This window comes from Dipteris shenzhenensis, chromosome 27, assembly GCF_047967505.1.
Source record: "Dipteris shenzhenensis isolate YYH24624 ecotype China chromosome 27, Dip_SZ_1.0, whole genome shotgun sequence".
Taxonomy (NCBI): Eukaryota; Viridiplantae; Streptophyta; class Polypodiopsida; order Gleicheniales; family Dipteridaceae; genus Dipteris; species Dipteris shenzhenensis.
This window is the reverse complement of record NC_141622.1, coordinates 15,216,784-15,240,194: the sequence shown is the minus strand read 5'-3', so window position 1 is coordinate 15,240,194 and position 23,411 is coordinate 15,216,784. Positions and strand designations below refer to the sequence as shown.

General features: G+C 40.6%; 2 protein-coding genes across 3 annotated transcripts in view; both read left to right on the top strand.

The window, feature by feature from the left end:
* The first annotated feature begins 2,349 nt into the window (after positions 1 to 2,349).
* On the top strand, positions 2,350 to 4,195 carry LOC147883916 (serine acetyltransferase 5-like). Its single transcript, XM_087398941.1, has 2 exons — positions 2,350 to 2,565; positions 2,643 to 4,195. The coding sequence occupies exons 1-2, from the start codon at positions 2,502 to 2,504 to the stop codon at positions 3,548 to 3,550; spliced, it is 972 nt and encodes a 323-aa protein (XP_087255067.1). The 5' UTR covers positions 2,350 to 2,501; the 3' UTR covers positions 3,551 to 4,195.
* An 18,515-nt stretch (positions 4,196 to 22,710) lies between these two features.
* Positions 22,711 to 23,411, top strand: part of LOC147883915 (CMP-sialic acid transporter 5-like) — a 43,334-nt gene continuing 42,633 nt past the window's right edge. Inside the window, exon 1 of one of the 2 annotated variants that reach the window (XM_087398398.1) lies at positions 22,711 to 23,158. In XM_087398398.1, coding sequence (XP_087254524.1) covers positions 23,132 to 23,158 — 27 coding nt within the window. In that variant the 5' untranslated portion in view covers positions 22,711 to 23,131. Of the gene's footprint in view, positions 23,315 to 23,411 lie in introns of both variants that reach the window. The other variant, XM_087398397.1, reaches the window with a different exon arrangement.

The window sequence follows — 23,411 nt, the reverse complement described above, 5'->3', positions numbered from 1 at the left end:
CTAGCCATCCTGTCCACCACTCCACCTAGCCACTACACTGGGCATTCATGATACAGGAACTCCCCCCACAATGAAAGACGGGCTCCATGGCTGGGATAACACCATAGCACCATCAAAGAGATATGATTTGTCCACCAGCTCATTACGTATACCTTCAGAAGCACACCTTAGAAGGAAGAAGCCTTTCCATACAAACTTGGCCGAGAAAGCAGATGCCAGTAGATCACACTCGTACAGCAAGAAGTCCCTCAACTCTTGGTAAGAAGGCACTCTTCCCATAAAGAACAAGTATGCCCCCCCCTTGGCTATCCTTTTCAACTCGGGCTTCATCGTAAGGCACCTCACAGACTACTGCATGTTCCTTCCCGCTCTCTAGGTGACCTTTCCATTCATCCTCCCTATTGCACCATGCAAGTTCAAGCTTTACAATCTCCTACAGTTCATGCTCATGCAGCGATGTAAAGCCTCCTTGTAGCTTGCATGCAACCGCTTTCACATATGACGGGAGTTCCACAGGTTTCTCACCAACCTCCGACTCCTAGGGCGCCTTCTTGTCAGAGCTTTCAAAGACCTTACTGCTCTCACCCTCTTGGCCCGTCCCCTCAGACTCGCTCATCCAAAATATCTCGGGATCCTTCCTGACAAAAACCTCACACAGACGGCGCTTAATGCCCCTGCCTTCTACTCCATGCTTTACATAGATCGAGAGAATCGACACGCACTAGCTCACCACCTCTCGCTCAACTCAGACCAAAAAACCAATTCCAAATTCTACTCGTGTTGACGGCTCATAAGGAACTTTTGAGGTGGTGCAATTAACGTAAGGTTAGAGGGACAAAATACATGGAATGGTGGCTCCAAAGATGCCAAGGGACAAGTCACCATTTGTTGGAGGTGAAGCAAAACGCAACAAGTTGGTTACCCTCCGTGTAGAGGTAGGCATTGAGTTGCATGATGAGCCACATCTTGTGAGGGCAAACTGCGGCGACAATAGCAACTAGCGAGAGAAGAGAACCCTATGGATTTATAGAGCTACCATAATGAAAAGCATTGGTTTATGACTTTTAAAAGAAAATTTGGAATAAAAGCAAATGTGGAAAACAATGGTTGCAAATTTGGAAGGTGAGCTTTCTTTGAAGGTGCCAAGTGGCTTCATGAGGATTGAGAAAACCAAAACCTTCTATAGGCTGCCTTGCGTAACAAGAATTTTTAGAATTTTTTATTAGTTATTTTGCTTATTCTTTTTGTCTTGATTGAACATCGTGGTAGCCCCCATATTTTTGTAGATCATTTTGAACAAATAGGAGAACTTTCTCTTCTTTTTCACCCCTCTTCTTTTCTCCACAACTAATTAATAAGAATTTCCATTTTTTCAACATTGTGGTGGGGACATACTGGAGGTATAGACTTTTGGATTATGAGTGGATCATTTATTGTTCTTCCTCCTCTAGGGTAGGGTGGACTACCAATTCAATGCCGTTGAAAAAGGAGGTAATCGAAATCAGAATCAGCATCATTCTGGTGGTAATCAAAATTTCATATCATATGGGTTGAAAAAGGACAGATTGTGGTTTAAAAGGAGGAATTGTGGTTGGAAAAGGAGGGATTGTGGTTGAAAAAGGAGGGATTGTGGTTGAAAAAGGAGGGATTGTGGTTAGAAAAGGAGGTAATTGCAATAGGTTTGCATTCACTTAACAGGGGTAGGTAGTGATTATGAGCTTCGGTCATGCATAGGAGCATCGAGGATTGGGGGACGATAACCTTGGGAGTACTAACCAACTTATCTCAATGAGTGTAGCAATCTCACAAGAAGGTTGATGCTTTGGAGCACAAGTAGATGAAGGTAGTCAAGTCAAGTTTTTTTTTCCCCAATGCACCCACCTACTTAGACACCCATGGTCCACTATGAGGGGCACATCTACCCAAGAACTACGGTCTCTGAGCAAGACTGGAATGAGGGCAGCAGCCCGCTAACGTAGCCAAGCGCCCTCTTGCTTGAGCTACCGCTGCTCCTCAAGGTAGTGTGATCAAGCTGAGTGTGAAGAGTCGTGTGGTGAAGCCTCCAAGGCTTTGGCTTAAAGGTTTGGGCATTGGATTTCTCGTGTAAAGGTTACAGGCTCAAAGCATAGAGGTAGCAACCGTCCAAGCGAGAGCCATGGAAGCACCAACCATAAGGCAAGGGCCAATGGTTGTAGGTGGGGTCATGGATGAGGGGATCTCCTGAGAATATGTGAGGCGAAGGGTCATTTTCAGGAGAAGGTGGAACTCTTGAGAATGAGTGAGGGGCACGTCTTGGGGGTCATTCTCACGGGGCCTGGTCTAAGGAATGAATATGTTCGAAAAGCCACAGCTCACATAATTATGTCCGAAAAGGCAAAGGTAGCTTACAGTTGTATGAAGGATAGCCTTCTCCTACTTAATTGGCAAAGGTAGCTTGGTATTTATGTCTTCCTTTGACCCTTTCCTCGTACACGCAGTCCATTTGCTCTCTCATTAACACCATGGATCCCATCGATGGCTCTCCCAATACTTCTGCTCAGCCTCTCCCTGATCGATCTCTCCCCGGTACTCTAATTTCCCACCATTCTTCCCTTTTTTCCCCCCCAATTTGCTTCCTTTTCTCACCATCTCTTCTCTTGCAGGTTCATCCCCTCATATGGCCAACGGAGACTCGACTATTGCTGCTTCTACCCCTTTCCCTGCCGACCCTTTGGCTCATGATGGCTTGGAGGCTGAGGTAGATGGGCTCTGGCTCCAGCTGCGTGCTGAAGCGAGCCGTGATGCAGAACGTGAACCCATCTTAGCTCCGTACCTGGATTCGGCGATCTTGACTCATGAAACGTTAGAGCAAGCCGTCGCATTCCTGCTTGGCAACAAACTTGCTTGTGTCACTTTGGATTCTTCGAAGCTTTACGATCTGATCTGGCAGACACTCTTGCATGATACAGATGCCCAAAAAGCCGTGAGGGCAGACATGAAGGCGGTAAAGGAGAGAGATCCAGCCTGTGTCTCATATGCCCACTGCTTATTAAATTACAAAGGCTTCCAGGCATGCCAGGCGTATAGGATAAGCCACAGGCTATGGAAGGAAGGACGAATTCCGCTGGCCTTAGCACTACAGAGCAGAATTTCAGATGTGTTTGCGGTGGACATACATCCAGGTGCAAGGATAGGAAAGGGAGTGCTGTTTGACCATGCAACAGGAGTGGTGATAGGGGAGACAGCAGTAGTGGGGGACAATGTTGCCATTCTGCACCATGTAACCCTGGGAGGAACAGGAAAGACTGGGGGTGACAGGCATCCCAAGATAGGCAACGGCGTGCTGATTGGGGCTGGGGCAACTGTGTTGGGCAACATCAAGGTAGGGGATGGGGCCAAGATAGGGGCTGGAGCAGTGGTTTTGATAGAGGTGCCCCCCAGAACCACTGCTGTGGGGAACCCAGCTAGGCTGGTGGGTGGCAAGAAGCAGCCATCTCTGCTCACAGAGGTGCCCAGTGAGACCATGGATCACGTTTCCTTCGTCTTGGAATGGTCTGACTATGTGATCTAGGCTGCTGCTCTCATCCAACTGTTAGAAGGTTTTGTTTTAAGTCCCTTGCCCTCTATTAGCAAGAATAAGGTAACGGTGTAGTACAGGATAATTTCTCTGGCCTGTTTCGTCAGAACTTTATTAAAACTTGCAAAATCCAAGCTGCCGAGGTGGTTGAAATGTTGGGCAAGGCCACAACCGTATGTACTTTTGTTATTGCAGACCTCAGGCAAAGCAAAATATAGAATGCCTTCGTCAGATTTGGCATACCCTATGCAAAGGGCATCCCAAAGGCTACGTTTTACAAAAGGTAGGAAAGGCCATTACACAAAGTGAGGGATTTCATAGGGAACAGAGGTAAATCTATATGATCATGATATGTGCTTCATAATGTAAACCTCCACAGATACTGCCCATGTCGGGGCTATAATTTAATGCTTGTTCACTTGAACCAATATGTAAAGGTCTTATACTCTTCTATCTGAAAGGGAGGAGGCATCAGTTCTATACTCGTGTATGCATGTATGCTTTTATTCTCTCCAACCGCGGTTTCTGCAAAGTTGTAATGGCAAATGCAGAGACTCTTCTCCTTGTCGAAAGCTCACGAACGAACATCCCTCTTTGTTGCATCAGTTGAATTCCACAGCCAACTTGAGAGCTTGAGAAACGTGGTGTGCAGATCGTTAACCTTCGCATTAAATTTTAGACATTTGATTGTAATTATTATGAATTTTCTGTCTACCCTTAAGATTAAGAACGAGGCCCACATTGTATCTATATAAGATACTGAAGGTGGTGGAAAGTCGCAATCCCACTCATCGTATATAGGCTTTTCGTCTTCTCCGTCCAAGGCAAGATTCATTTTCTTTGTCTTGGCTGGTCCTTCATAAATTGGGGTATCCTCAATATTCTCTGTTTCTGTGAGCTGTGATTAGTCGTCGCTGAAGGATCTCCACAGAAGAGATGGACTTAAAAGGCAAGGGGAGGGAGACTGAGCAATGTATTGGCCCTAGCAGTCTATGCCAATATTGGTGGGGTAATGCATTGACCGTGAATGAGAAAGACTTGTATTGAGAACCAAGTTTAGGCTACCATCCGGTAGACTAGTTTTCACAGTGCTCCACATGTATCGCTCTGCGTTGTACGAAAGCCCTGCGCCATTTAATTTATCTAGCACTAGCACAAACAGATGGTCGACAAGAACCACACGCGTAGTGGCGAGATAGTCACAAGGCCGCTCCTTTAACTCCCAACTTTGGCGTCCGGATTGGCACACAAGTGCAATATGCTCGTTCGAGTGGTAGACCTTCCACCCTCAAGATTGGGTTCGGGATGAGAGCACGAGATGTGAGCTCCCTTGAGCTCCTCGGGATATGAGCACTGACAGTAAATTCAGAGTCCCCTCATCGGAATTGCTTTCAAAACTGGTATCACTGTGGAAAGTTAAAGCGAAGGGAAGAGGGGGTGAAGTAGCATATGGAGCAAGTGGAGAGAAAAGGGGAGAGGGTCTGAAACATCTTCTAGTTTGGACCATTCTTGGCCTTTACTATAACCACTCAAGAATAATTGTCCTTAAAATAGCAATTGATTTTAGAGCCCAAAGCTTTGGGATACCACATACCTTGGGTCAAGGGACCCTAATGCTCTAGGGATAACCCATCATGCATTGTGCAGGTTAAAGGAAAAGCCATAAAATCCTTTGGTCCTAATCATGCGGCACCTCCTTGGTCATGCTAGACTAAAATCAGACATGATGGTTCATCATCAGGAAGCTCCACAATCCTGCTAACTTGGCTATCCCCATGGTTTTTATTTGGAATCATGCTCTATGACTTGATGTCCAATTTTTCCCAAATTGCAAGCTTTGATTGCCTTTCCTTATGTCCACTATTGCATCTTTAGTGCGGTGCATTTCTTGGCTAATTTTGTGCCCATCAACTTTGAATGATCGAAGCACTGACTAATAGCTTTGCAAGCTTCTCTACTTCCTAATATTCAAATGCCTCCATCTAATGCTATGTAGGCCTTGAGTTCCTAAATGCACCATTCTAACCTCTCTCTCCAACCTCTAGTGCGAAAATTGGGCTTCCAAGACTCACAGTACTATTGAAGTTGAAGTCCTCATCTTTATTGTTGATCTTCCAAGGGCATGTTGAGATATTAGATCTTGCCCTCGATCATTCTCCTCAAAACCTATGGACTATCAATTTGTCTTAAAAGTCTACCACTAGCTAAAAGAGAGGAAAATGAAATAATGAAAACAATAACCTATATATGCAACTTAAAACTTTTAAAAAGTAGGGAGCACCATCTATACTGTATCACAAAACCAGATCATTTTGGCTGGCTAACCGCACAGGTAGGCATATATTTATTAGTTGCGGAGGGGGTGACTACAATAAAACTTATGTCGAGGAATTCCTTGTGAGAAACTAGGGGAGGGACATGTCCACTGTAGACCCAACAGGATCTAAGGGGAAAAAAGGACCTTGATGCATGGGGATTTTATTGTGAGTGCTACAACATAGTGTGTAGCTTGCAAGATGTTCAACTCCTTTCATCTTTTGACAAATCATGAGCTTGCCCATGGGGCACCTTAAATCAAATACCCCCATCTATGATACTTCCGATGATTCACATACACATTCCTTCTCCTATGAATGCTTCGAAGAAAGCCGTATCTTTTGCCACTCATGCTTCAGCTTCCTTTCAATAAGGTGGCTATAAGAGGACTTCACATTAGATTGAGTTAAACGTACCAATGCATTAGACATAGGATGCACCTGGGTTTAGGAAACCTAAGGAGCATACATCACAAGTGCACTCCATGCTCCAATCTCTTGAGAAGTTTGTAGCACACATATTAAGTCACCATTGAGGATGATGACACAAACAACTTAACACAATTTCTAAATCTCCCTCTAGGGGGTGCTTTTGTGAACTAGCTTTCCAATAGATCCAAAAAATATATTGAGCTTCTCTTATGTGCATGTGCTTGAATTTTCCATGGGCTCTCAAGTTCTTTGATAGAGCAATGCTACAAAAGCTCAACTTTCCATGCTCTTGAATGGATCCGTATCTTGTAAGGCGTTTGATAACCAAATGGCTTTAGTTAACCATGTCAAAAGGGAGACGATGTTATTTTCCATCGTACATGGGACTATGCTTAGTTGGTCATGAAAAAAAGCCTCTATCAAGTATAAAATTCCAATTGGAATCATAAAATTAGTTGAGTAGCAATGTTTTTGTTTCTCCAAATTCCTTAAGGTAGAACAATTTGAACTCTTTACTTTCCAATGGTCTACTAGCATGAGATGTATTTACTTTCCAATTGTTTCAATATTGTGTCTAGTTCTCAAAAGCTTCACTTTTGGTCTTGAGAGTATCATGATAGCAGAGACACCTTGTATGACATCAAATTCTTATTAATGCATTCCTCCTTGACCACCATCCACACCAATCTCAAATTTCTAATGGCTTTTCATTATATTGTCCAGTTCTCAAAACCTCACTTTTTCCCTTGAAAACCTCATGAAAGTAGAGACATCTTTGCATTCGATGACATGAAATTCTTTTTCATGTAGTTCTTGTTAGCCACCAATCTCAAACGGACTTATTAGGTTTGGCTCTTAAAGCATACATGAAAACTTGTGTTCTTCTTGCCTTCTAGAGTTAATACAATCAAGTTCTTTATCATTTATTTGATGAAGGTAAATCTCATTTGCATCCCAATGTCAAAAGAGCTTATACTGATTGTTGCATAAGTGAGCATAACCTTTGGCTACCAATTTAGCTTCACAAGTTTTAGTTGTTCTAGTAGAATTTTGTTGGCAATGGTTTACAAATTTTTTGTATCATTATTTAGGATTCATGTGAGTGTATTTAATTGTAGTGACTTAATATTAAAATTGGGATGGTTCTTCAATGTTTCAATTACCTTCTTTTGGTGGCTTGACCATCTAAGTTAAAGTTTGGAAAACGTGAGAGATTGATCCATTGTTTCTGGTATCTCTTTTATTTAGTCAATGACTAATATGAACATGTACTAGTTGATAAAGATAATGTTCCATCGAAGTTTAGGTTTGGAATATGTGGGAGATTGATGCATTGCTTTGGCTATATCTTTGATCTAGTCAATGAATGGTATGAATATGTGCTAGTTGGTAGAGGAAATGAATGTTTTTGCTATCTCTTTGATCTAGTCAATGAATGGTATGAACATGTGCTAGCTGATAGAGGAAATGTCTCATTTGCTTACATGTTCTTAATTTTCACCATGTTTTTAGTTATCTTGCACTATATCATGCATTTTCTTGATGATACTCTATTTATTTATTTCTTTGTACTTTGTATCAAATTTCCTCCATTGGTATTCGTAAAGAGGAGCATTTGCCATTGAACCAAAGCCTTTTATGTGTCTAATGAGGGGTTTGATTCCATCCATGGGTTCTTTTGGTGTACGCCTTGTAAATCATTTATTGGTGTAGGCCTTGTAAAGCATTTATTGGTGAGACTGATTGATGGATAAATTGCAATTCCTACAATTTGCATTTGGTGAATTCTTGGACTTGAGCATTGACTTCCAACTATCATTATTTTTTTCCCTCAAAATCCCCTTAAGTTTCATTTCTGCTAAATTAATATGGATAAATCCATCCTTGATGTATGCCAAGGAAGAATTGATGGTATTTGGAATGTTTCTAAGTAGCAAAAGGGTTTGTATATAATTTGAGATATAGGGTTGCGGGTAAACTCAAAAACCCTCTTGTAAAGTACACCACAATTTCTTTTTGGCCCCCAAGGCACAAAGGAGAGAGAGAGAGAGAGAGAGAGAGAGAGAGAGAGAGAGAGAGAGAGAGTTACTTCTAGTACTTTCTTGTGCAATAACACATAGTAGCAAGAAATGCTTGTATGAACTAGCACCATAGATCTATGGCATTCATGCATTGAGAGCACCGGAAAGAGACGGAGATAGAGAGTTACTTCTAGTGCTTTCTTGTGCAAGAAAGCACTAGAAATGCATGTAAATACTAACACCATAGATCTTTGGTTCTCGTGCATTGAGAGCAATGGAAAACAAGATGGAAGAGGCCATAACATGAGGTCTAAATGCCAATATGCATCATGGAAAATCCATACTCCCCTATAGTTTATACAAGTTGATGCAAAATAGAACGAGAAGGGAGACCATATAAGATACTTCTAGTATTTCCTAAATATGTGAGAAGTAAGTGGGTTGATAGTAGATAATGGCATGCCTTCTTTATGTGCCTAAATGCCAAGGCAATGGAATAGTTCATGTACATGTTTAAGGAAGAGAAAGGTGGTGTTGGGATGTTGGAGAATAGATTTATGAAAATTTCTAGCCAATTGGACTAAAAAACGATTTCTCAAACCTCCCTATTCTTTCTAGCGATTGAAAATAGAGAATGTTAGACACTATGTGACTAGACCAAGGCTCTCATTTGTCGACGCTTTGGTTGCCTTTTTTAATGCTCAACTCTCAAATATTGCATGCAGCATATTGAAGCAAAGAGACCTCTCAAGCATCACAAATAAAGTGGAGCATACTCCAAATAGATTCACACCATCCTTCTCAAGTCCTAAATGCAAGCTTTGTGGATCCTCTACAAAATCTAGCCACAATTTTTCTATGTGTCTATAGGTGGCATAATATGCAAGAACACTTAGAGTCTCATAAGTGGACCGATTCCCTATATACCAAGTCATCAATTGTGCAATGGTTTTGCACCAAAACATACGCCATATCCTATTGATTAATAGAAAGTGCCTCAAAACTTTCATAGGGACCATTTGGCCCTAGAATTCCGACCTATACCTAAGAGCCTTGCAATCCAAACAAGAATCCAATCCCTACTACTTAAGACAAAAGAATAATGCAGTCATTGGGGCAAGCATGGATACAGTTATAGTCCATGCTAGCCCTTGCCATCAAGCCCTTTGCCATTGATGAAGTTTTTGAGGATGGCAACATATTTTGGACCAACCTACTACAAAAGAAGTACCATTAAATTGAAAAAATTAGAGAAAATGTAAAAGCAACCACCTATTGATGTGGACAAGAAATTAGTCTACTCATCTCATGAGAGATGCGACACTAGTATTAGACCACCAATATGTAGCTTGCAAGTTTAACATAACCAAGCAAGCTCATAGCTTCAACATGGAAGCACAATTATACAAGGGGGTCAAGGCAAACACTCTCATCACCCTCTCGGATCCAAACTCGACATGGACACAGTCCCTCAGAGGTCTAAAAGAGGCATCCGCCATATTATCCATCCTTGTGTCTCTAATCTAGGGGCCACTATCATGATCATGATCATCATGAACATGTGTCTTTGTTTCCTCATCCACCCTTTCATCACCATCCAATTGTGACATCTTGCCAATGTTGATATGCTTGTCAAAACTGATATGACCATGGATATGTTAGGTTGAACCCCTTGATGTGTCCTCATCCTACAAAATGCACACCAATTAATGCAATGTCAAAGCACATATCCAATAATATAAAATGCATGTCCAATTTAAAATTGGCATTTTCTTACCCAAGAAATTTCATGCCTTGGTTGAAACCTATCCTTGTGAGCTCCTCATACTCATTGAAATGTCCCATGACAATTTGATGCTATTGTATAATCTGCAACTTGCAATGGTTGTACAAGCATGGGATTCTCTACATAGCCACTTTGAGCTTCCATGAGTTGAGCCTCAATGCACTATAAATTAGAGAGAGAAATTGAGTTCTTTTTAAAAAGACATAGTAAGAAGCTAGTGTATTTATTTCATAAACACACAATAAGTCGTCGATATACTCATGACTAAACAACATATTGATGAAACAACCTACGTGTTTCTTGCAGACATATTGGTGACTATACCATCACTCAACTATAGAAAAGTTGGAAAAATCGGAGCTTTTCATGACTGTTCTTGCTACAATTTCTTGCTCTCCTCCTCCTCCCACCCCATCACCCCTCCAACACCATCTCAAGTAGCTGCACGTCACTAGTTGATATTGTTACACCTTATAGATACTAGGGAGTCCTTTTCTTAGGGGTGATCTTCATTATGTATAAGATGGGTTAAGTAGAGGATATGCTGTAATTGCGAGTCAATGATTTTAGCCCCATTTTCGAACCCTAAGACCAAGCCTCTCCTTGTTTACTCTCTTGTTAATCCAATGTGGTAGTCCCTTTTAGGGGGAATTTTTTTCCAAGACATATTGGTCCCACACCAAGAGAGCATAATTGAGGCATAACTTAACCAAATAACAATGAAATGAAAAAGCCCGCAAAGAGCTATGCATCTCCTACAACACCAGGCCCCAACAAAGAGATCCAATCCAGGTGATGAAGAAGGCGGAAGTAGCAAAAGAAATATAAAACCTAGAATCTCTATCCAAACAACCCTAGCCTACCTGCAATCTCAAAGGCAATGTTGAATGGACACCTCTTGCAATGCAAGAATAAAGAGAGAGCCCCAAATCTAGACCTCCACTAACTTACTACAATCCCTCTAGTACTAGATTTAGCCAAAAGAAAAGGGTGATTTTTCAATTCCTAAGAGACTTCCAAAGCCTTGTATAGATCCTTTCTATTTTGTGGAGGATGATTTTTACTGTCTTCTAAAGATTAGTGCCTAGTGGTGGCATTATTTCTTTTTATGTGTATTTGATGTTCTTTGTTGATGGACAAATCTCCTCCTTATTGTTGAAAAGAGGCCTTCTTCTATTGAAGGCTACCAAGAATATGAAAGTTTGTAAAACCCTACTAATAGGCGAGTCATGAAAAATGACAACGAGTCATGAGTTATCGTTTGCGGTAGGCTATTATGATTTTTCACTAGTCTTAAATATTGATCAATTTTACAATCTTTTGGAGACATTAATGAGAACTGTTTTCATAACTTTTACAAAATAAACATAGTTTCAAATTTCTTTTAAAAAATGTACATATTGTTAATTGAAATATGAAAAAGTGCGCTAGATATTTTTGTTCATTCAGGAATCGAAATTTATCTTTTTTCATATGAAAATTTTGTTCTATTGATGAAACTTTTTCTTTTTTCAAACAAAATATTTATTATGTTCACGCTTGTTAACATAGTAGTCCAAAATTTCATCAATTTTTCTCAAAAAGACAATTGCTACTCATGCTTCCAAATCTAGCCTTTTTAAACTAAAAACTATATTTTTGCAAAGGCTAGAGCTCTCAATCAAACCACTAGCCTGAAATAGAGTAAATGATAAATTGTACTAATCACGATTTAACCATTTGAGTCGTTGGGCTTCTATCTAAATCTATGACATGCTTGCTTTAAATAAACCTCTTCTATGGTCGTGGACTCCATATATACCTACCCATCTTAATGTCAAAATATATTAAAATTCAACCATTTGATCAACTGTGTATAAAAAGAAAAGTTGTTTTATTAGACAATACACTAAAAGTGGTTCATCAAATTGTATTAGATCTTAAAGTAGCATCATTTTACCAACTATCAATTTGTGGATAGCATGCTATGCACAACAAGTATTCTAGAAATGTATACTTATCCATGAGGGCAATGTTTACTTATGTGGGATGAAATTCATAAAAATTTATTTCAACCAATGGACTTAAGGGGACATATCATCTAGAGGTGCTTAAACAGCACAACAAAAGAAAAAAAATGGAATTCATTATGTGTGGACATGTTTGATTTTTGTAGGCTGTAGAAATTCTTGTATGTGGATTTGAGTTAAAAATATATGGGCACTTGCACTGAAAATAATTGGTATTTTAAAGCCAAAAGCTCTGACAACTCTCTTGGTTGAATGAAGCTATTTCTTCTCCTTTTTAATGTGTCATGTTTTTCAAATTAAAGAAGAGAACACTTTTTTCAACTGATGATACTAGACACTATTGTGTTTTGGAGTAAAATGTAAGACTTAGTAAATATTTTGTGCATTCTTTTTTCATAAAACTACTAGTTTTTAAAAATGTTTGACATGAAGATTATATTGTCCCTATAATTTTGAAAAAATGCACATTTTTTGGGCTTTTTTCCAAAAATGGAGTTGACTTGTCGTTTGCATGATTTTGTTGTCGTTTTTAATGACTTAGTGTTTACTCGATTGGAGCGTGACCACACAAAAAGTATCCAAAGGAGTCTTAGCCCAATTGAACTTCAGCCCATATGAGTGGTTCATAGCCACAAGGCTACTCTCCCTTTATAGGTGTAGGTGAGAGATATCTCCCTCAACATAAGGATGAAAATAAGCCTTTATGAGCCCACATGGTTCATGCATCTACACCACATGCCTATTAACGAATGGTTCTTACGAGAGGGATATTTTAACATGCCCCCTCAGTGCAACATTGCATTGGACTCACATTCCTGACTCTTTATAAACCATACCTTTATAGATATAGTCATTTTCATAAAAGATGCTTTTACCATGGGGTTATAAAAAAACATAGGCTTAAAGGAGCCCTTCTAGTAGATTTGAGCATAGTTGCCTTCTTCTTTAGATGAAATACCTCTCATACACTCATGGGAAATATGGACAACAATGCCACATTTGCCACACTTCTTGGATCCTTCTTCAAGTACCGAGATTCAGTGTGCCCCTTCTTCTTGCAAAAGGTGCAATTTAGACCCTTTTTAGACATGATTTCCCGGTCATGATAACATCCTTCAAAGTTGTTGTTGAGGAGGTGGGTGCTGATGTGGTGAGGCCCTATCCCAACCTTTCTTCTCTTCCTCTAAAAGAGATGAAATAATTCCCTCAAATGTGAAATTTAAAAGATTCTTGAGAGTCATTACAAGGCTATCATATTTAGGCATTATAAACTTGAGGACAACTGCTATAGAGTCTTTTATGTCCACCTTTGAGTTAATGGATGCCAAACTAAGCCATGATGCTATTTAAATTTGCTATATGGGAACCAAGAGCTTATCCCTAATGCATTTTTAAATCATAAAATTGGTCAAACTGATCATTGAATTCTTGGGTAAAGGAGACCAAGTCTCTCAAGTGCAATGATTTGAACAAATTTGTAAGACATTTTGGTGATATTGGAGACCTAGGTATGGTTCACACCTTTGGCTTGAGCCTGACGACAAGGCTAGATAATGGTTTAGGGATTTAAACCTAGAGGAAAAGATCAATTGAAACATCTTATGCAAGTCATTCCATAGTGGGGTTTCCCTGAGTGGACAGAAATGGGAGCCCCATTAACCAATTGTACAAGGTGAAGCAAAAAGAGAATAAATCCCTTTATGATTATATCACCAGGATGAAGTAATTGAACTCTCAATATGAACCTTGTGAGAGAGTGAGTGATCCACGACCACTACCGTGGTTTCTCATAGGACTATGGGACTTTAAACTTTGTGGTCATTTATTTCAATGAATCCTACATTATTTGAGTTGTGCAGAAAAAGATGATTCATCTAAGTGATAGAGAAATCCCCAAGGGAGAAATGTTCTTCAACTTCATCTGATGTGTCACAAACCTAGAAGGAAACTACTTTATGAAAATTAAAGAGGCAAGCATGGGATCTAACGGAATGAATATGGGGGAATTGGATACGAATCTGCTAAATCAACCTAGCCAATAGTGGAAAGGGGGAGCATCAAAGGAAGTTCCCGATAGCCCTCACTTGTACCCACGGTGTGACAATGTATGGTGAAGAGTGTGCATCAAGAATCATCCCACTAACAAGTGTCCTCATCTTAGGCCAAGACTACAATCCAAGAAGAGGTCATCTTGGGCAGTGCATGGTGTTGGAGTGTCAATTGTCAAATTGATTTGATGAGAGAGATCAACCATACTAATGGATGATGGTCACACCTTGGTGGTCTCCCTTTGCAAAGAGGCAAAAAATACCATGGTCACACTTCTTATGGAAGTAACCTCCTCCCAATCAGCTGCGCTGTGACTTCCATGTTGAGTTTGAAAATCCCATCCCTAGCACAAAGATGGCACAAATGAAGAGGACAAAAGCATAGGAATTTGTGATAAGGAAGGATCTACTATAAAGCCAACACTGCCTTGAAGGAGCATAACAACTAGGGATTATGCATGTTTCCCTTCATCAATCAACTAGTACTCCAAATAGGAAATCTCATTCCAATAAGGTAGTACCCATGCAAAGGCTGCAACCTCGATGGGCTCCCAAAGCACTGCTGCAATCTTAAGCATATGATGAGGCAATACTCAAATTTGGGTACCAAAGACATCTTAAGGCAATGTTGCTACTATTGAAAATGAACTCTTCATCACAAAGATCTTCATCGATATCTCAATGACACTTCTTCCTAGCAATCACTTGACTATGATGAAGGCCCAAATTGTGGAGACATTTAATTTATATTCCTCATGGTTGTCAAGAAGGTATGCAACTTTACTGCAATCCCGATCACTCTACTAGGTCTAGGACAAGATCTTGTCCCTATATCTCATGTCCGTCACTCACTAAAATCACCTCACATGCACTAAGTCAACCTAGTCCATTGTCTGTATGGAATCCATTTTAGCCTTATAGGTCTAGGTGAGTGCATATGTTGTAAGCCATTTGTGCCTTCTGCACAACAATCTACATCTTGACCATGCAAGCACATCAAGCCACCACCTCCTCCTATGATCCATACTAGAACAAGCTTTGCAACTCTCTCTCTCTCTCCCTCTTAGGACCACAATGGATGGAGGCTTTGGCTGGAATAGTTTTCCACATCCAAATATAGGTATTGGCCAGATTCAAGGTGATGTACCATAGTGCAACTTGCTACAAGGCCATAATAGAACCAAAGGTACAATCGCACCTACAAGCCGCACTAGGCATGAGTCCATTCACATTAAACTCCCTTGCTACTTGGACATGAAGGTAGTGTCACAATTCATTGTGAGTTATAATGTCAAGACAAATGACACCTTAATCGAAAATTCCGAGGGGAAGTCCAATTCAATCTCACTATTGATGCATTTTGCAGCACCTTCAATCTTCTAGTCTCATCAGAGAGCCATTCTTCTTCTCGTTTTGTAGATTAGGTACGTTTTTTAAACATTTATATGTCTTCTTTCCATATCTATCCATTCAATTAATTTCTTGTTTGTAAAGCATTTTTGCCCTCGGATCTTGCCATATTTTTGTAGCATTTTTTGCATCACTAAATCAGTGATTTCACATGCATCTTCTAGTATAGCCGCTATGCCCCATAGTTCCATCCGTTTCATTCCCTCTCTATGCCATCCAATGATTTGAGTAGCTTCCATTGCCTTATGTGGTATACTATTGGCTTCCAGCTTCGCAAGCTTGTTGAGATAGCCCAAGTCCAAAGTATACTACAACCGGCCTTGTTCTCAAAAGAGTCTTTTCCACAACAACCACCTCTCAATGAACCGGACCATTTTCCTATAGACGGGGACAATCAGACTATGAAAGAAATTCCTATTGCAGACCTAAAGTGGTAAATGCAAGCCATTCGAAGATATTACAAATCTAAATTTGTGGAAGGGGAATCCATTTAAAGATATTACAAATCAAACTCTACGGAAGGCAAAGCTGCAAAGATTTGATCTCAAGGCAGTTGACATCATGGAAGTCCAAGGCCTTGACCACATTTATTGAGAAGACATTTTGACAATGGCAAACTTCCATGCTCTTGGACATTGATAGTGCAAGGGAGCATGGAAACTTGGAGATAATTGCACAAGAACACCAGAGTTGAACTGAACACAATGCCCCAAAGAGCATAGGCTTGATTCTATCATGAGATATTTATACTACAAGTTTGTAGATTTTCTTCCTTCGCATGTAGTAACTATAGGACTTTGTATCTTTACATGTAGGATGTGCATGTAGTAATCACATGTAGAACTTGCATCTATAACTTGCATGTAGAAATCGCATGTAGGATTCCTAAGAGATTATTCCTAGGCTCTTGTATAGACATTTCAATATCAAGAACTTGGAATATGTTGTGCATACATTTCAATATTAAAATCTCAAGAGCTAGTATTAAGAGCCCAAACAATATGTGGATGCCATATATTCAAGTAGATGGCAAATGCCAGCAGATACAATAGTTTATTGTTTGCAAGATTGAAGAGCTTAAAGCCACTATGGGGCCATCACATTTCCAAGCCTAAAAATCATATACAAAGAACCTTGGAACTCAATCAAACAAAGTGGGCATAGCCTTCTTGCTTGTGTGGCTTGTATTTAGTGGTTCCCCTTTGAGAGGTATCATTGTAGTCTCATGTAGCAGGATGGGGTAGGGTGTTTGTACCTTGACCCCTAAACCTCCTATGGGAAAGTGTTTTATGTAAAGTTTCTATTCTTTTTTAGTAAGCTCTAGAGATCCCTGGAGCCCAGGCTAGGCACCCTTAAAGGATCATACAAGCATAGTATATAGAAACTTTCTCATTTCCCAGTTCCATAGGTGTTCCTTGTTGCACTTCTTTTGGAAGCTATACAAAGATTTCAAACCTCCTATAATTCTTATTTCCACACATGCATTGCACTTGTGGTTATTTGCAAATTCCAATCCTATATATTTGTGTGGTGACTAGGATCCTCTTCAAAAATGAAATCCATCTTTTTATTTCAAGTCCCAATCACCATTGTTTTGTCTTGGTTATGTTGATCTACATACTTGAGTGTCTATAGAAATTTCCCAGTGCATCCAAGTGTGCTTGGATGTCCTTCTTGCTTTTTGCAAAGAAGACCATGTCCTCTATGAAAATGAGGAATAGTAGGGCATATTTTGCAATCTATACTCGTTCTTGCTTTTTGTGAAGAAGACTACAACCTCTATGTAAACAAGCCATAGTAGGGCATATCCTCCAATCTACACTCCTTCTCTACTATATATTCTCATCCAATCTTCTAGCTCATCAATAAAGAGACCAAAAAGAGTAGTCGAGATGTGGGCAACCATACTTGAACCTTACGTTGAATTTTATGACAATGTTTCCTCTCGAGCATGATCCATCTATAAGCAGTTGTGCAGATTTGTCTAATACTCTCTCGTATAGTCCAAATGTGGCGTCTCTGAGTTCTTGAGGAACTTGAAGCTTTTGAGTGTGTAAAAGGCATTCTTGAAGTCTATAAATCAATAGTAGATGGCCTCTTTGTTATGTGTGGCTCTGTCTAGTGTGGCCCTTACAATGACCAAATGCTCCATTGTCAAGTGCTTGGGATGGAACCTTGTTGGGATGGCGCATCGATCCTTGTGTTTTTGCCTATTTGGTGATTTTTGGCTCAATGATAACTTGGCCATTAGGCTTCTCACAATGATTGTGTAGTAGTTTTTTCCACCTTGCTATCTCCTACCTTGTGGATCAGTATAAACCTACTAAGCTACCATTTTGAGGGAAAACCTAGGCTCTAGGGCCATATTAATAATCTTGGGGAGCATTTTCTTAAAGAGAGAGAGAGAGAGAGAGAGAGAGAGAGAGAGAGAGAATTTTATAATAACATACTTTGAGATAGAAACTAGGCATGGGGTAAGGACGGAGAACGATGCTATGGGAGAGAGAAGTAGGGGCAAAGGGTGGATGTGGTAGAGAGAAATATGGGTTGAGGGACAATGGGGGATAAAAAAAGGCTGGGGGGAGACAAAAAGAATGGGAAGAGAATAAAGAGGCTAAGAGGATCATGCGACATGGACATAGAGAAGCAGGGGGGGAAGAAAGCTGCAAGGCAAAAGAAGTAGGAGGGAAATAAGGCCATGAGGAAATAAAAGAAGCAGTGAAAAAAAGAAGGCCATGGGGAGACAAAAGAAACTAGGAGGAAAATGAGGCTTTGGGGAGAGAAGGGAAAAAGAAAGCCATAGGAAGGAAGAAGATGGAGGAAAGAAACAAGAGGGAAAGGTGGGTATATTTATAGTGACATGAGGGGGGTGTTCAAAATGACATTAGGGGGTATTTAAAGTGACATGGGGGGGGGGGTGCATTTAAAATGACATAAAGGGAGGATATCAAAAGCCAATGTCCCTTGAATAGGGGCCCCTAACGTTCCCAAAAATAAATTCTCCTATTACTTGAGGAGTGGGAGTGTGAGTGGGGTAAAAAAGCCTTCTCCACTGCAATCGACTTTCGAGCTAATTCTCAAACCTTTACCACACCACCATCGTCTCTCCCTTAAAACCTTCTCAGCGTTGTTGCTGCCCTCTCTCTCTCCCACTTGCTCTCTCACCACATCCTTGCTACCATCTCTCTCTCTCTACACACTCTCTCTCTGCTATGGCGAAGGAGGAGGAGGAGGAGAAGCTGTAGTGGCTATGGGGGTGCTTTGATCTGCTGCTGCTGCTTCTTTTTCACAATGGTTTATTTGATGCAGCCATTGCTTGCTTGTGTTGCAAATGTGTAATTGCTAGATCTACATAAAACAACCACAAATGGAGTGGGTGCAAACCAGGGGGGCTATGAGAGAAAAAAGAGAGTATTAGTAGATGATGAGATGGGGAAGGGGGGGAGGGGGGGAACCGAGAGGTAAGGAGCTGAAGCTACTTCTAGATCTTTTACCTGCCCTTTGTGAGTATAAAGATGCCTTCTCTGGCTCGCAATTTTCACCAGATCTCTCTCTTGTTTGTGAGTGCATGCACACTGGCTTACATCGTCTCTAGAGGAGCATGTAATAAGGATGTTGAAGGGAGAAGTCCCATCCAGAAGGGTAGTCTCTACCTGAGCAGCTTGTAAAGGAAGGAGAAGAGACTGTCTTTCTTTGGACAGGGGGAAACTATGGACTGAGTTCTTGGCGAAAAAGAGCTCGAGGTGCATGACACAATTAGGATTGTAGTGTGGTAGAACAAGGGCATGGGAGATGAGCAATACATACTCTAGCGTGTCGATTGCTCTGCTCGAAGTCATATGTATTGCCAATTCGCTCTCATGCATAGAGGGCAGCTACTATTGATTCTATTGGAAGTTTCATGTGTGCCGATTCTATTAGAAGTCCCCTACGCTCTCCCTACATGCCATGGCGATTGAATTGTGCAAGGCAGCTGATGGCTTGACTGTGACTCGGGAGGTAGAGAGAGGAATAAGGGAGGGGAGAGGGGGTGGGAAACTGCAAGGCATCCGATGGTGGCCAGACTATGACTCGGGATTTAATGGAAGGAGTGAGAAAGCACCAAATGGCATGAGTGAAGGGATTGAGTAGGAGGAGGGGGCCACGGAGGGAGTGGAAGAGAGGGTGGTGCCGGGCTTGGCAGAGGGGGGTGGTCAGCGACACAGAGGAGAGCAGGAGGAGCAGGATTAGGAGAACCAAGTTGGGAGGTAGTTAGTTTAATTTGCATTACTTTAATTAAATTAAAGTATGGGCATTAGCTTAGGTTAATTGTTTAATTAAATCACAATTTTTTCAATGAATCTTTCCAATTTTATAACTTTTGTGAATCCAATCCAAATTCTGAATGGAAAGACATTTGAAACATAAAATTACAAACCCAATGCAAAAGGTTTGATGCAAATTTGATGTTTAGATTAGGAGATATGGAATTTAGGAATTTAGGAGACCCAATAGGAGGAGATAAATATGCTCCTTCCATATATACAATAAGGAAACGAAAAGTTTTGCTAAGCAAATAGAACCACCCTTTCATGAATATAATGACCACCATAGTCTACTAGGCTCACCCAAAATATATAGGGATTGTGAGCCATGCCATGGCATACAAACACCACATTCATCGCTTGTCTTGATGGTGTAAATCAAAGGTGGCAATATAGAAGAGGCTCCAAGGGTGGGGCATGAGATGAAAAAGAAATGGAGGAGTTAGTAATATAGTCCAAAGGTGGCATAAATCTTCACCCATCATAGTGGCATAATTGAAGGTGGCGACATAGGAGAAGCTCATAGGGGATACAAAGGGTGGGGCATGATATACACAAGGGGAGAGGAGGCATGAGTAATATACTTCAAAGTGGGTGTAAATTGTCATCCATCATTGTGGCATAAATCGAAGTGGCAATGTAGGAGAACCTCATGGGAAATACAAAGGGTGGATCATGATATATACAAGGGGGAATAATATTCTTCAAAAGTAGGGGACATGCTTTGATGACCATAAATTCTTTTAAAAGAATCTCTCTCTCTCTCTCTCTCTCTCTCTCTCTCTCTCTCTCTCTCTCTCTCTCTCTCTCTCTCTCTCTCTCTCTCTCTCTCTCTCTCTCTCTCCCCCTCCCTCCCTCCCTCCCTCTCTCTCTCTCTCTCTCTCACACACACACACACACACACACACACACACACACACACACTCCTAATGTAATGTAGCATCAAAGGGAGGTTTCCATTTTATAATACTCTAGATGAGAACCACAGTTTAAAAGACAAAATGCAAATTTGTCTAGCTTTCAAGGAAAAACTTGAGGAGAAAACAAATACAATGTAGACGATGTAGATACAAAAACTTGAGGAGAAAGCAAATACTTGAGGAGAAAACGAATACAATGTAGATGATGTACTTGTCTCTTTACCATAAAATAATTAATTAATCAGAGAAGTTTTCAAAGTAGGGGAACATATTTTTGGTTATGCAATAGAAGGGCATCTAAGGGTATCAATATGACATAGGGGACTCCTATGTAATTTATTTAATTTTTAGGTGATGATAGATATTTGTTTGCTTATGGACTATGAGAGGGAGGGCCAAAATTATGCTCATACAATGCAAATGATAAGGGCTTCCTTATTTTCTTTAGCTTCTCATCCATCCCCTCCTTTTCGCTCTTGGTGGCATTCTCTACTAATTGATAGAAATTTTTCGTTTAATACAATTTTTGACTTTTTTGGAAATGAATGAGAGCACTCCCTTTTGCCTGTCGAACTCATCTTGTATAAACCAATATGGAGCCTACTTTCCAAACCCATCTCTTAGTTTTTAGCAACACCCCTTCCACTCACTTGTGTGAAAAATCCTGAGTAGGGGGAGACACTTGTTAGCATTGCTGTTAAGTAGTACAAATGGGAATGTATCGATTTTTTGTAAGGTCTTCCTTAAAGGCTCCAATTTAGTACCACATAGCTGGCACATGCATGAAGGCAATGATGATGGAAATGTTTCGAGTATATATAAGGTCTACCTTAAGGACTAGAGTTCAGTCTCACGGGGGAGCACAGATACATGTCTTATAAGCACACTTTGTACCCAGCTTTTGGGTGTAGCCTCCCTTTTTTCAACTAGTATCTATGGATCTGATACCTAGAGTCCACTTAATAGTTAACTCCTCATTGTCATTGTATACTCTCATCGCTTCACGTAGCACCCATCTTGATGTGGTTGAACTAATGGAAGTAATGTGGTAAAAACAACGTGGCAAAACTGCTCTAGCTCTACTTTGATGAAAGGAAGAGTAGTTGAGGTAATACTAAAAAAGGCAATCTTTAACATCTACTCCACCATAACAAACATCAACTATGCCAATAATTGGTAAATTTGACCAACTACACATGTAAACTTGTAAGGCCCTGCATAATCCCAAAAAGAGAGGTCCTAGCTACTGTACACAAGAAACTTGTACGCAAAGGTTTTCACATTTGTTGAGAAAAATGTTTTCTGTGAACAATACAATGGTATTAGCAATGTATGAAGAAAAAGGTTTTGTGTGAACACTACATTGGTATTAACAATGTATGAAGAAGATGTTAGTGGTACTAGTAATGTATAAAGGAAAAAAGTTTTACGCAAACACTATGATGGTACTAGCAATGTATGAATAAAAATGTTTTTTTTATGAACATTACACCGGCAATGTATGAAGAAAACGTTAGTGGTACTAGCAATGTACGAAGAAGAAAAAACGTTTTGTGCGAACACTACACTAGTATTGCAAACACGACATTGGTACGAGCAATGAATGAAGAGAGAAATGTTTTCCAGTGATGAACAGGACACGAGTACTACAGCAACGTTTGCTTGGATGTGAGCTGATAAATCAAATCTCCAAACGAGGTCATTGATTGGTGGTGGGATGTGGGAGTCGACTGGGGGTGAGGCCTTAGGAGATGAGGGAAAACACTCTAAGGGTACGAGCAAAAGGAAGCTAGTCAAAATTGGGAGAGAAAGAGAAAGTACTTTTTTTTGGGGGGGAAAGGAAAATGCTAGTGTCAAGCTCTCCATAGACATTTGTTGTGCAATTGATGAATTCAGCCACTAGCAACCTCTCCATAGACATTTGTTGTGCAATTGATGGATTCAGCTCAAGCTTTTTGGATCATCAACAATGAATTCTTTTTGATCATCTTCTTCCTCCCCCAAGATCATAGCCATTTCTTGTGCAGTTGATGAAGCTAAAGCTTTCTGGATCATCAACAATGAATTCTTTTTGATCTTCATCTTCTTCCTCCCTTAAGATCTCAGTAGCTTCCCCTTCTTCCCTTCCCATTTCCTTCCCTTCATTTCAATCCTTTGCTCCCCTATTCTTCCCACCTCCTTCCTTTGCCCACTTCTTAGATTTTTCTTCCTTCCCCTTTTGCTATCCTGTTTTTGAATTTCGTAATTCGCTTCCTCCCCATCGGGATCTGCACAGTTCGCACACGCCAGCTTCCCTCAGATCTCGCGCTCTCGATCGCCCACGACTCGGAATGAGAAACGGGGTGGTAGAATGCAAGGTGTGTGGATCGAAGGTGGATTCGTCTCCAACCCTCCGGACCGTGTCGAAAGCTTACGACAAATCCTATGATCGCCGCCGCAATGACCTCTCGTCCAAACTCCAATTTTTGAATGTCATGCTTGTGGTTTCAGATTGCTGCTTGCTTGGTCTGCAGGTATTCGAGATTTGCTCCGCCTTTAAAATGCTGTTTTACATCGAGGGGGAATTCTGTGACTAAATAATGCGTTGCAATGCTGGTTGATCTCACAAGT